General features: G+C 28.5%; 1 protein-coding gene across 2 annotated transcripts in view; it reads right to left on the bottom strand.

Moving 5' to 3' along the window:
• Positions 1-13903, bottom strand: part of LOC107442050 (laminin subunit alpha-1) — a 111418-nt gene that overhangs the window by 40022 nt on the left and 57493 nt on the right. For both annotated transcript variants that reach the window (XM_016055506.3, XM_016055505.4), the window contains exons 20-34: positions 12192-12400; positions 11305-11411; positions 10474-10651; positions 10278-10384; positions 9256-9439; positions 8793-8932; positions 7547-7774; positions 6871-7011; positions 5564-5734; positions 4949-5128; positions 4677-4801; positions 3795-3903; positions 2912-3052; positions 1779-1891; positions 954-1037 (exon numbers count right to left, since the gene is read on the bottom strand). In XM_016055506.3, the coding sequence (XP_015910992.1) occupies positions 954-1037; positions 1779-1891; positions 2912-3052; positions 3795-3903; positions 4677-4801; positions 4949-5128; positions 5564-5734; positions 6871-7011; positions 7547-7774; positions 8793-8932; positions 9256-9439; positions 10278-10384; positions 10474-10651; positions 11305-11411; positions 12192-12400 (2217 nt within the window). The remainder of the gene's footprint in view (positions 1-953; positions 1038-1778; positions 1892-2911; positions 3053-3794; positions 3904-4676; positions 4802-4948; positions 5129-5563; positions 5735-6870; positions 7012-7546; positions 7775-8792; positions 8933-9255; positions 9440-10277; positions 10385-10473; positions 10652-11304; positions 11412-12191; positions 12401-13903) is intronic.

Genomic DNA, 13903 nt, shown 5'->3' with positions numbered 1-13903 from the left:
TTTTCATTAAATATTGTACAGATGAGGTTAATATTTAGAAAATTAAATAATCAAATACAAAAAAAAAACGAAATAAGAACTGCACAAGAGATAGGACACTTAAGCAAAGCCAAGGCGAATGGAAAAGCTGACTGACCAGTGTAGAAACATAGCCAATGAGCCAATTCCTTGTCCTTGAAAACTAATTCAGCGCCAAACTAAAACACCTCCTTCTTCTTTGTACATTCGCTTTACTGAGAAGGTATTTATAAGTTAAATACATTTAAACATGAAAAACTTCTAATGAATGTTTCAAGACATACTTTTCTTACTATGCAACATTTATTTATATTTGTACGCGCATTTAAACTGCAATTAATTCCAAAATAGCGAAGAACTACTTTTCAAAGGCGGAGTATTACATTTCCTACCTTTCTCTCCAGTGCCAACTTAAGGTGGAATGGACTATAAACATACTTTTCCCTTTATTTGAAAGTTAAAACATTTCTTGGTTTACCATGATTCAGAAACTTGAAAAATGATTTAGGGATTGTGCAATTCATAGGATCGTTTTTTAAAACAATTTTATTGTATGTCCTCATACATACAATTTCATTTATTATTTTACTTTTTTTTATAGAACATGATGTATAAAATCATTGTTTTAGGGTTACAAACTAATTTAAAATAATTGCTTAGAAATTGTGCTCATTTTATCATACCAATATATTTAAAAAAAAAAAGACTATGAATAAGGTTTTTTACACTTTAAAAGCCTCTAACATCTTGTCATCTTAACAATAATATAAAAATCTAAGCAGTAATGACAATGAATGAAACAAATATATAAAATTTACATATTTTAAAAGTGCTAAGAAGACAAACATATTGCAATTTTATCGTTAATCAGTAGTCCTGATGTAATATAAATTATTAATTTTCTAATCCATATAAAAGTATAAAAAATCAATTACTTTTCACAATGTCGTCCTGTATATCCAGCTTGGCAATTAATACAAGTATAATCTAAGGCATCAGGTACACAAGTATCGCTAAAGCTAAATGAAAAAGATAAAAAAATAAATAACATTATGAAATATAACACTTACATTATTAAAGATAACACAAGAACCTTATAATATATAACACAAGAACAGCATGAAGTCATTTTTTTATTTATACAACACAATGTGGTAATTAGGAACGACAACAGTTTTAATTTTTTGTTGTATCTAAAAAATGTAGTCCGTATTTCAATATAGTATCGAAAATGAAGGTTTAACACTGTAATCAGCTATCATTATATTTCATATAAATACTTTGAAACTCAAAATTTGGTTATAAAGTGATCTGTAACAATCACCCTTAAGATATATTTTTTAATTCATCTCAAAAAAAGTATGCATTAAGTGTTGCAAATCAATTTTTAATCAATGAATAAACAAAAACGTTATGGAAGTCTATTGAATCCCTTGCTGAGGAAGGCAGTACTCAAAACTGGAAAATCAGCTTGTCTCTTGAAACTAAGATACTTCTAACACTCGCCTTGTAACTCCTCTTTTTATCCTGCAGCAATCAAACAAGTTTGGATATTTTTAACATTGCTTTCCTCAATAATGATGCATCAAATTTCAATTAAAAAAAATTTTTCACTATTAATTAATAATTTATGATTTCTAATGTGAGTATTTTTACTTCCTTTCAACAATCATTCTGAAAATATATATTAAAGGCAGACATTTTAAAACACCGGGTATATGATGACATTCTCTAATGAAATAGAGAGAAAAAGTTCATACCTATTGGTGAGATGTGGACACGCACATGGTCTGCATGGGCCTCGAGATGGATCACCATAATATCCTTTAATACATTGATCACAATGTTCTCCCATTGTGTTTCCTCCACAATTCTGAAAATGATATGACTCTAATATACGTGGTTTTCATTAAACATCAACACAAAAACAAAAATTTACGTAATTGATCCAGACTCGAAATATTTACCCCAAGAATTATGAGCATCTTTATGCTATAGTATTGAATAAGGTAGAATGTGATTACAAAAACCCATGCTAAATTTAAAATTACTCAAAATACGAATAAAGAAAAAATGTTTTTACTCATCAATAATGTATTTTCCATTATTTTTTAAGCGTCTCAATTTTTTTAGACGTTCAATTTTTTTAAGTGTTATTTTTCTACTGCTTTATAAATTTTTATATGATTTCCAAAATTATATATGATTTTTTTTCAGAGGCCATTGGGAGAGTTTACACAAAACTGCTTTTTTCTTCTTCTTTCTTTTACCATAGCAATTATCTTGACAATGAGAGAGTGCTTAAAAATTTAAATTGACTAGGTTAAGTGAAAGTAGAGAATTTATTTTCTTTTGTCTTCCTAAACGTTTGCAGTTTCTATCGGGCGACAATTGAAAAAAAAATCTCTTTCCATTGACCAAATGCGGAGATTTTTTTTGCATTTTATCAATAAGTAAATTGCACTCAGTATTTTCTCACAATTTTTGTTGTGCTAACATTCCTCTGTGATTTTACCATTCGCATTACTATTGACTCGTATTACAGCACTTTTTTGTTGTTAATGCAATTCAGAATGGTACAAAATTTTGCAATCACTTGATAGAAAAATAACATAAGATTGCAAATTATGTAGTTAGGGACACAATTTATTGTTCTAAAACTATAATAATGTGTATCAATAAGTGATGATAATACATATTACAGTACAGAAACAATCGTCTGTCTCCATTTATTTCATTATTTGTGTTCTTATGTTGTTATTCTACTTTTTTTAAATAACAGTTTTCAATATTGCACAATGAATTCAACATCATTTATTTTAAGAAATGCATATATTAGCTTTTACTATAAAATAAACAAATGTTGCAGTGTAATATAATGTGAATTACTTACTATGCACACGCCAGTTTCCTTATCACAAACATTTGTGTGGTTATTGCATTCACATGGTTCAGCCCATCCAACTAAATCTAAAACATCTTTGCTGTTTAGGTAATTAGGTTTTCTTTTCCGGTAATATCCTGGAGCAGGATCCTGTATGGTACGTTCAAGAGAGTAATTTTTAAATAATATAATTTTAATAAGACTTTTTTAAAGATGCCCAGTAAACAAAAATATTATATCATAACATTCACATACAGTAAAATAAAATTGTTTAGAATACATATTCTGTGCCCACAAATGTGAAAACTAATTTTTGAAGTATAAAAAAAAAGAAGTCAGATTTAAGATACTGTTAGTAATTTTATATTTTAACAACTAACACTCATTTTGTTCCTTATTTATCTAACATTTAAAATTTATTTAAAAAACACTCTTGCAAATAAAATCTTGTTTTTTAAAAAAAATTATTCTTAATTACTAATATAAAAATCAAATAAATATGAAAACTAAATAAGTAAATCTTTTATCATTTCTTATTAATGTAACATGCTTTTGATATATTTTGAATGCTCATGATATACTGGATAAGTGTAAATAAGGTTATAACTACTAACATGAATTTGTTTTAATTCAATGAATTGCTTGTATGATTTTTGCTCAAGAGTGCTGACTGCTGAGGCTTTTGTGTGACTTTTAGGACACAAACCTTTAACTCTCTTTTCTATGATTCAGGATTTCAGTTCATCCCTCATTTTGACTTGCATATTATTGTGATACATTTCACAATATCAATGCTTCCCTATATTTGCTTGTGAATTAAAGGGAAAACTTATGGCTTACATTTTTAATGGCTAACTCTTTGTAAAAAAACATTTAAAAATGAAAATCATACCTGGCAAGAAGTACCAGTATATTGACGTGGACATCTACACATTTCAACACCTTTTGCCGGAGCAAGAGCATAAGTTGGAGATGCAACATCCATACTAACATTAAGTAACCTAAAATACGATAAACAATGTTAGATTAAAATATCACAAGCACATTCTTTATCAGTATCAGAAATGAAAATTAATAATTCATTGTTTTATGAATTATAGTTATTTTAGTAGTATATCTTCATTTCTTTTTTTTTTATCTAATCAGTTCATATGTGCTGTGAAAATATTAAATTGATCTTAAATCCATTTATGATATAAATAATAAAATTCCAATTAGTCACATTAATCTAGACTAAAAACAAGGATAATTAAATTTCTAGATGGTTAAGTGATTAAAGAAAAAAAAGTTTTTTTCTGGAACTAGGAACTGAATAATCAATTGTTTTAGGGCCGAGATAGCCTGGTTGGTAGGGCACTGGGCCCATATCCAAGAGGTCGTGGGTTCGATCCCCGCCGGCCGAAGATGGTGACCGATGCACGTTATATCTGTCACAAAGTCCTCGATGCTCCCATAACAAATCATACCTCTGAGGGTACTGATCAAGGAGTTTCCTTGTTTTCTGGATTGGGTTCAAAATTACAACTCTACTGAGTTAAACATTAGTAATCGTAAACCCAAAAATTGGGTCGACTGTTCAACGATGGTTATAAAACAAAATTAATGGCCTTGATGTTCGGAGTTAAAATGATTTCAACTCTATTCATTTGTGACATCTCACAACAGAGTTTCTTGTTTGACTCAATACAGTTCTTGAAGAATTAGGTCACAAAATGCAATTAAACCAAAAGAATGTAGACTTCTTAAAAAAGAGATATCAATCATTTAATCTTACCGGGCATATTTGACGTCCGGACCATCTACTCCACGAATGAGAATGTATTGCAAATTTTGGAGAGCCACCATCAATGCACTTTTAGTCACAGGTAACAGTGGATTATCAAACGTTTTCCACTCATCCTGAAAGTAAACAAAACAAATCCTAAAGGCTTAAATTGTTACACAAAAAGTAATGAATAATTAAGTAATATTAATGAATAATTTTTAGACTTATTTTTAGTGTGTGCTTAGAATCATTAAAGAAATTCGTAATTGGGAAACAAATACCTCGTGCAGCTTGATACTATAAAAAGCGTTGGATGAATGAATTTCTCCAGAATGATAAAGTGTGATTCTGTGATTCCCTTGCATCATTACCAAAGGATAACTTTCTAAAAACTTGTCTGGAAATTTTGAAGAAGCTCGGCTTTCAATATGAAAGTTCAAATAACCATTATAAGTTAAAACCTAAAAATACAAAAATATATCAATAAAAAGAAATCAAATTTATTATTGCTAGTAAGCAAGGTGTTCTATTTGTCATAGGAGAAATGACACAAAGTATATATTTTTATTTTAGACATCATAGGAATATTTCCGTATCATGATCTGTTGAATCAAATACAACCACCAAGGTACCAAATGAATTTTAAACTTGCTAATTTCTTTAAAAGTCTAATTTCTTCTTTCCATTTTAGTTGGTCTCCTACTGTGATGTGTACCTTTGTAAGCCGCTACCCAGAAGTTGCCAAAACTTGGCAATTATTTTGCCACAGATCATGATATAAATCTGCGGCAGAATAATTGCCCAGACTTTGATGTATCACGTATAAAAATGTGTCATGAACATTTCAAAGATAATGTTGAAATTAAATAATCACAAAATGTACAGATTGTGCTTACTTTATCTCCTAAATGATCTTTAGGTAAACTCCAATACATGGGTTTGTCTAGGACATAAGGTATACCAATGCGTTTTGCTGTTACTTCTTCTGGAAAAACTTGGAAGCCCAATAAGGTGGGAATTTCAGTTGTCCCAACTTCTACAAATATTTCACGAGAAGGAAAAGATGCCTAAATAAAATATCAAAAAATAAATCAAACTATGTTGTTGTTCAAACTATATTAACAAATTAAAAATCTAATTAGTGTCATATTTATAAATCAGTTTTTAATATTGTTCCTTTATCACTTAATATATCCTTAATATATAATTATACTTTGAAGAATTGAAAAATATCAGTGTATTCTGCCAACCTGATACCGACTTACCTTTGGATATTAAAATGATCTTTAGGTTTCTTAGGGTTTAAAGCTCCCAATAATACTATACTTTATTTTGTTAATACAAAGCTGACCAGATTTATTAATCATAATCTGAGGACCAATAAATAGAGCTTCCCCTTAAAATATAACGATTTGAGGATACATATATATTTATGAAAAATATTTATTTTTCTGCGCAACAAAGATTTTTTAAAAATTAATCACTAATATCAGGTGCAGAGCCATTTTCAACAAACTTGACGTCATTATTAAGCAATTTTTAAATATCATATAATTTTCTGCACTTAAACACGTGTAAAATGAATGTGTACATGATTATCAAAATTTGCTTATTTTTTGCTGAAATTACTTTAAGACAAATATGGTGTTTTGATCTGTTAGTTTTAGTATGGTGCTTTTCGCTTAAAACAAAACTATATTGTTCTTTAAAAAAAACGTGTGCATTTTTTTTTTTTTTTTGATATTTCATTACATATAAAAAAGATTGAAAGTTTTCAGAGAAATTTGAGGATACATATCAAAATTTGGAAACATTTTCTGACTTTAAAGAGTTTGAAAGTTTTTGAAGACAATCAATGAAATTTGAGGGCACCTGGTCACCTTACTTAATTCTTACTAGGATTCTTAAAGTATAGATTAAGGCTGATCGTTTTTTAACGCTTTGTATACAACATTTATTGTTAGAATCAGTCAATGTATGTTTTTAGATTTAAAGAAAAGTTAAGTGCATTAATACATTAATAAATTATCATTTTTATTAAGCTAAAATGAGTCAGTTTTCGATTGTGATTAAAAATTAGTAGGATCATTTGTATCTGATTTGATAAAATACTTATGTCAGTTAAACAGATAGCCTAGTTTGTTCAATTTATTGCACAACATTATTCATTATGAACTGAAACTTATCTAATCAATTGCTGTACCTTTGTCCAATACATGTTAGCTTGATTGCATATTCTTGTTTTTCCGAAGCAGAAACATTCATAGCATCCTTTCTTATTGTCAGCACTAAGTCCAAAAGCTCCATCGACACATTTATCACATTTTCGTCCAGTAACAAGTTGCTAAATTAATTATAATATTAAAGTAAGATAAAATTCACATATGAATACATATATGGAAATTATAAATTTAAAATTAAACTCAAATATTTATAATTGAACTGCTACAGCTTAAAAAAAAATTCACCCTAATGCTAAAATAATTTGATAATGTCAAATAGAAAGTGTACATAAAAATAAACCGAAACGTGAATTTAATTGTTAACATATCACTTTTAAAACTTTATGTTTTTATTTAAATTTGATTGAAAAAAATTTTTTTGTTTTACTATTAGAAACTGTGATAGAGGTTTTAATTAAACTTGAACAAGCAAAATCAACATACGTTTTTTTTTCTTTCAATTTCTACAAACATGAATATATTAATTAAAATATTCAACTTTATTTGGTTTAAACACTTCTTGGGATAACCTAGGGTACTTTTAATATTGATTTTTCCCTTATGTAAAGGTGTAACAACTTTAAACCCTGAAAGAAGATTACACAAAACAATTCTTTAACATTACATTTAAATTTATATAATTATAAAGTTACTTACTTTGCAAGGACAGTCCCCGGCATTGTTACATTGGCATACTGTATCACGACAATGTGTTTCTACCGTGCCATCAAAATTGCAATCACACTTATTGCATTTAGGAAAGTTGAAAAAACCTTGACGACATTGATCACAGTGTCTACCTTCAAAACCTTCAAGACAAATGCAATTTCCTGTGTTGGGATCACAACTTTGCTGAGGTGATCCTTGGCGATTACAATCACAAGGCTAGAAAGAAAGAATTTCATTGAGTTGCTGGGAAAAATCATTGAGGGAATAAACAAGCAAGCCATCTATCCTACATGGCTGTAGAAATAATAAAAACTTGAAACAAACCCTGTCAACTAGTTAAAATTAGGGAGTAACAAAAACTATTGTTGATATAGGATTATTGGTTAATTTTAAGGTTTAAGACAAAATAGTTTTGGCTATACTATGCCATGAACTTGGTTTCAAAATAGTAATGTTATTAATATTAAAAGAGCTTGATGAAATTAAGATGTTCATTGTTTTAATAATTAAAGGAAAGGCTATCATGAAGATTTTTTCCAATCAATAAAAATAGTACTGATTTTGATTGTCAATTTATGAGTAAAATACATTAATTGATAACTTCCAAAATGGCATTCTAAGATTGTAACTTTCAATCTTATATAAACTATGGAAACGTTATAGAGGTCCATTATAGTTTCAACAATCTGGTTTTAATGGCTGCTTGGTTTCGAAATGGGAATGTTATTAACTAAGCTAGATGGAATTAAGTTGCCCAATGTTTTGATGGTAAAAGTTTTCACTGGAACTTTTTTTCAAGCAATAAAAATAACACCGGTTTATGAATGAATGAAATTAATTGATAATAAAATCATTCTGCAGCAGATTCATCTACCAGAAGATGTCTGTATGTAAGATGGGTGTGACCACTGTAAGTAATTTAAAATAACTTCAAACTATGAGATTGATTAGGCTGTGTATAGATAGTATTGTAAATCTGGATAGATAATGTGCAATTAATAGTTCATTTAATTGGACCAATTTCACTGCCATTGTGAATTACGAAGAAAAATTGAGATCACCTTTAGTTTCAGAAAACATTTATTTATGGTTGAATTATGATATGCAGAATTAATTTTATAATAAAACAACACATAAATCTACAACCAGTAACATATTTTTTTGTTGTTTAAAAACAATAACTATTCGTGGATAATTATTAGGGAGGAATCAAATAGAGTTAGCTTCAGCTTACCTTGCATCCATGAAGGGGGTCATAACCCCAAGCATGTCGAACACATTTTTGGCACCTCTGACCAGTTGTGTATGGTGGGCAAACACAGCGTCCATTTCTTGGATCGCAGATATGACCGGGTTTATTGCAAGGTTCACATGCTATAAATGTAATGATTTTTTTAGTAGGAAATAAAGACATTTTTATTAAAAATTTTATCTTAGATAGCAATATAATAATTTGCTATGACTAATATAAACATTTTAGATTTTTAAATGCAAAAGAATGTATTGGAATTAAATTTTTTTATAACAAGAACAAATATATTTAAATTTCTCAATTTTCTACGAAAACAAAATTACCTTGGCCACTAAGAGGCTACAAAACCAGTACTGGTTGCAACTTATATTAAGTTTGAAATTAAAATTTTCGAACATAAGTAATTAAAAATTTTTCGCTAAAAAAAATGTGGTAAAACTCTTACCTCGGCAACCTTGTGGCGAAAACATGAAATATCCTGGTGAACATTGGTCGCAAAATTTTCCACCGATTCCAGGTTTGCAATTACACTGCCCAGTGTTTTTGTCACAAACAGATGCTAATGAACCAGTCCTATTGCAGTGACATTCTTCGCATCCATTTCCAGATTGTAGGTTCCAATAACCGTCCTACAACAGGCATATAGTTTATTGATAATTAACAATTTTCATTGAATTATATAATTTTTCACTTTTCTTCTGATGGGCTATCAAAAATTGCAGAATATACCAAAAGAATATTTTTCTCATGAGATATATTAACATATATTATTACACATATTACAAATTAATGCAATGTATCATTTTTGTTATATTAAATACTATAATCCTTGTGATTTGACATTGTGATTACACAATGTTTTTAATAAATCAATAGATTTATAACATTTTTTTATACTTATTTTTACTAATAAAGAAAAATATAACCGAAGAAAGAAATTTTAAAGCAGCAAACTACACTGTGATTAAATTATCTATTTATTTTTGCACATTAAAAGTTTGATAAAGAAGATTTAATAACTTCTTTAAAATTACCGTTTTGAGTCAAATTTTTGAATTAGTTAAGACAGTTAAAAGGACATAAAACGAACTACTTTCTATAGCTAGCCTGATCTCTCTAACACAATCTTGCCTGCTTCTCATTGTTCAAGTCCTGGGTTAATATATATATGGAGAGAGAGATACAGAAAATAAGCTCTTTGCTTTTGCCTACTACCAGTGGTTTTTTAAATATCAATTAAGGCTTTATAACTCTTTATTATCTTTATCATGCATAATGTCATTCTTTTCTATGCATTGATCATTGGGGTAATGCTAGTGAAATTCTGGTGCAATCAATTTAGATAGAGAGTTACCACATAGCATATATTATATAATGTACCTAGGTTGTACCTTTTTCTCATTCGTATCCAACACGCTATTAAAAAAATATACTAAGAATAGCAAAATAAGTAATATTTGGTATTACTTGGCAGCGATCACAAGCTCTTTCAATGACATGTGGTTTGCATGAACATTGTCCATTATTTTCATTGCACTGTAAATTTACTGAGCCCAATCGATCACACCTACATTCTGCAAAGAGAAATTAACACTCTTCAGTTTCCATTTCAATAAATTTTATTTTCATAAGTATCACCATTGTCTAACAATCAAAAGTATACCTTGACAGCCACGGCTAGAAAATCCATAATAACCTTCCAGGCATGAATCACATGTTGTGCCAAAAACTCCTGGTTTGCAACTGCAATGGCCTGATGATGGGTCACACACTTCTGAATGAGAACCAATTCTGTTGCAATTGCATGGTTCACAACCAGCTTCAAGATTTCCATACCCGTCCTTTAAAATAATTTATTTAAAATGCAAAAACTAAATTATTTTTAAATAAATTTTCACAAATTGAAAAAATTTGTTTTTCAGGAAGTAATTTTATTTCATTATGATATAGTGTTCTTTAAACTGTTATAATGAAATTTACAATATAATGTACCATATACAATATCTTCCAATTAAATGTGTGTTTATTTTTCAGTAGAAAACAAATTATAATTTCATTTAATTCATTTTTATATGTGTTGGACTGATAGCAATTCCAATTTTTGAAATTAGAATTTTTATTTTTATTTTTTCTACTTATTTATTTATTTGTAATTTGAAATATGTGGCAACCATTGTTGCTATTTAATATAAAATGAATAAGTTTATTAATCCTAGATATAAATGTGAGAATGCAAATTCTAATAAAAAAATTCCTTAACAGTATACCAGATATTATTTTGTTTAAAAAAAATTTACCCTCTTAAGATATTAACATGTTATTTTAAAACAGAAGAATTTAACATTTTACGCTACGAATTTTAAGTAATAAAAAATAAATCGATATCAAATGAACTCATAGTTTTTAGTGATTGTTATTTAAAGAAAATAAGTTATATAAGTTTTCTAAAACTGAAAAGAAATTTGTATAAAAAACTTTTAAATTAAAAACTTACAGCACAACGATTACAAGTTCTGCCAATGACACCAGGTTTACAAATGCACTGTCCTGTAACAAGGTCACACTGAGAGCTTAAAGATCCTTCGGGATTACAAGAACAAGCTGCAAATATAACACAAATTTAGAATTAAACAAATTATTTGCTTTATGCATCATCAAAAGAGACACTTTTTCTCATGGCACTCACACACTTTTGTCAAGCAAGAGTATTGAGACTTATTCGTCCTAAATTACTATGTTGTCTTTGCTCAAATGTTGGCATTTTTTTGGCTATTAATATTTATAACAATATGCAAAGTAAACATTTTCGTAATTTGTTACCAGGATCTATGGCTGTGAAAAGTAGAATTTTAATTGTGTGTGCGAGTGCAGATGTGTGTCAAAGATAAAGAAAATGTGGATTACAACAGCTTGCAAAAGATTTAATTAAAAATATACAAAATTGTGAAGGTTTTACCTCGACAACAATATTTATTCAAGCAATAAAAAAATGAAAGAGCTATATCTTTAAGAACTTAAAATCATGAACATATAATTATATAGAGGGTCAGTTTTGGTAATTATGTAAGTAACTATGGTATGTGAAACTATTTCAACTAAAAAATTAAATTAAATTTATATGATTTATGTAAAACCAGAATACAAGAATTTAAATATTTTATTGCGAGAAAAATTGGTGTAGTAAAATCATATTTACCCTAAAAGACTGTTTATTGATTGATTATTTTTACTTTAATAGAAAATTTTGGGAGACTTATTTTTACATGAACCACTAGAAGTGAATTAGGATAGGTCACTTCTGTCCAGTAAAATCTTGGCAAACTCGCATGCTTATATACATATTTATATATATTATAATAGTGACATTGGTTTTAAACTTACGTTCGCAGTAACGCCTTGATGCATCTCCAAAATGCTCAGGCATACATTCATCACAATTCCAACCAGCAGTATTTCCAAGACATTTAAGACACTGCCCAGTTAAACTGTCACACCAACCTTTAACAGATGTATCAGCATTGCCACTGCAATCACATTTTTGACAATACCCACCTGGAACCTGTGGGTTACCAAAGTAGCCATCAGAGCACCTGTTAACAGAATTTATTTTGTAGCTCAAATAAAAGCTAAGCCTCAAAAAATAAATATTTAATTGCTGTTAAACAAAAGATTAATAACTCAAATTTGATAATTGTTCGAAGAATATACAGTAGAACCCCAGTTATACGTTGTTCGTTTCATACGTTATCTCACTTCCTACTTCATTTTCTGCTGATCCATGAAAATTGCCTATACCGATAATGTTAAATTATCTCAGATTTTACGTTACCCTTTTTCTTTTTAGCAAATCAGACTTCATACGTTTTTCGAACAATCAAAATAGTTTTTTCATTACAAAACTTGCACAAACTTTTCCTGAGTTTTCTTTTCTAAAAAAGAGAGACTTCTTTATTAGCTTTTCTCACATTCTTTCTATCTTATTATCCTTTTGTCTGTGAGAAGGAAAAGGAAGTATGACAGCTCAAATTTGTAAACTTTGCCAGTGGAATTTTTTCCAGTTCTCTTCAACTACTGAATCTTGTAATTATCCAATCATTTAAAGAAAGTTAACTAAACAATTGGTTTGATAATCATTTCCTTATCTTCATTTCGATGACCTGATCCTGGTATATGATGTATGTAACATAAACCAACATTTTCATAAACCAAACTATTTTTCATAAAATGCTACAGATCAAAACGTTATTGTTATTGGAAATTTTATGAAAAAATTTCCCTCAGTTTAACGAATTGTTGGTGATTTCCTGGCTTAATACTTTCATAATTTCATGAAATTGAATGATAGTAATTTTTTCATGATTCAGTTTTTGATATAAACTGCGTTGTTTCTCTTGGATCATTATCACTTTCGATTAGAAACTATGCAATTTATTTTTTTATCAAGTATGATAATTTTCTTTCACATACAAATTCAAGTTAATGTCATTGTATTTGAATTATGTGTTAAACTGTTTTATAAAGGGAATTTCTGTTATTAAGTGTTACAAGAAAGAGATGTTTTTAAAGGTTTTTAATTCTTTTGTAATTAAAAACTTTTGAGATGTATAAAACATTTAAATAATTATATACCTTTTGAGATGTATAAAACCTATAAATAATTTTATTACATAAACTATGCGACAACATGACATGCCCTAGGGGGCTCAACCCAAATTACATTAAGAGAAGAAATTTGGAACTCAATAAGAATGAAAGAATTTGCATTACTTTGAGTAATAATTGCTTGAAAATGTCTCATGAATAAAGTGTACCTAGTTACAGTAAATATCTTGAATTGTGTTTATAATAGTAACTTGTAACATAATCCATGGTTTCATGTAAGAGTTAGTAGATATATTAGTGGATCTCTTGGTACTGGTTGCATTTTTATGTACGCATTGAATATGTATCAGCTAGAATATGTATTCCAAGAGGTTTTGATACACTCAGTCCAGTAAAAAAAATATATTCATTGTATTCTACTACATTGGAAAAACAGCATCTTTTTAAATAGGGTGTTCTGTATTTACCCCTTTTTAAAATATCTATTTAAA

This window comes from Parasteatoda tepidariorum, chromosome 10 (genome assembly GCF_043381705.1).
Source record: "Parasteatoda tepidariorum isolate YZ-2023 chromosome 10, CAS_Ptep_4.0, whole genome shotgun sequence".
Lineage (NCBI taxonomy): Eukaryota > Metazoa > Arthropoda > Arachnida > Araneae > Theridiidae > Parasteatoda > Parasteatoda tepidariorum.
This window is presented reverse-complemented; position numbering and strand designations above follow the sequence as displayed.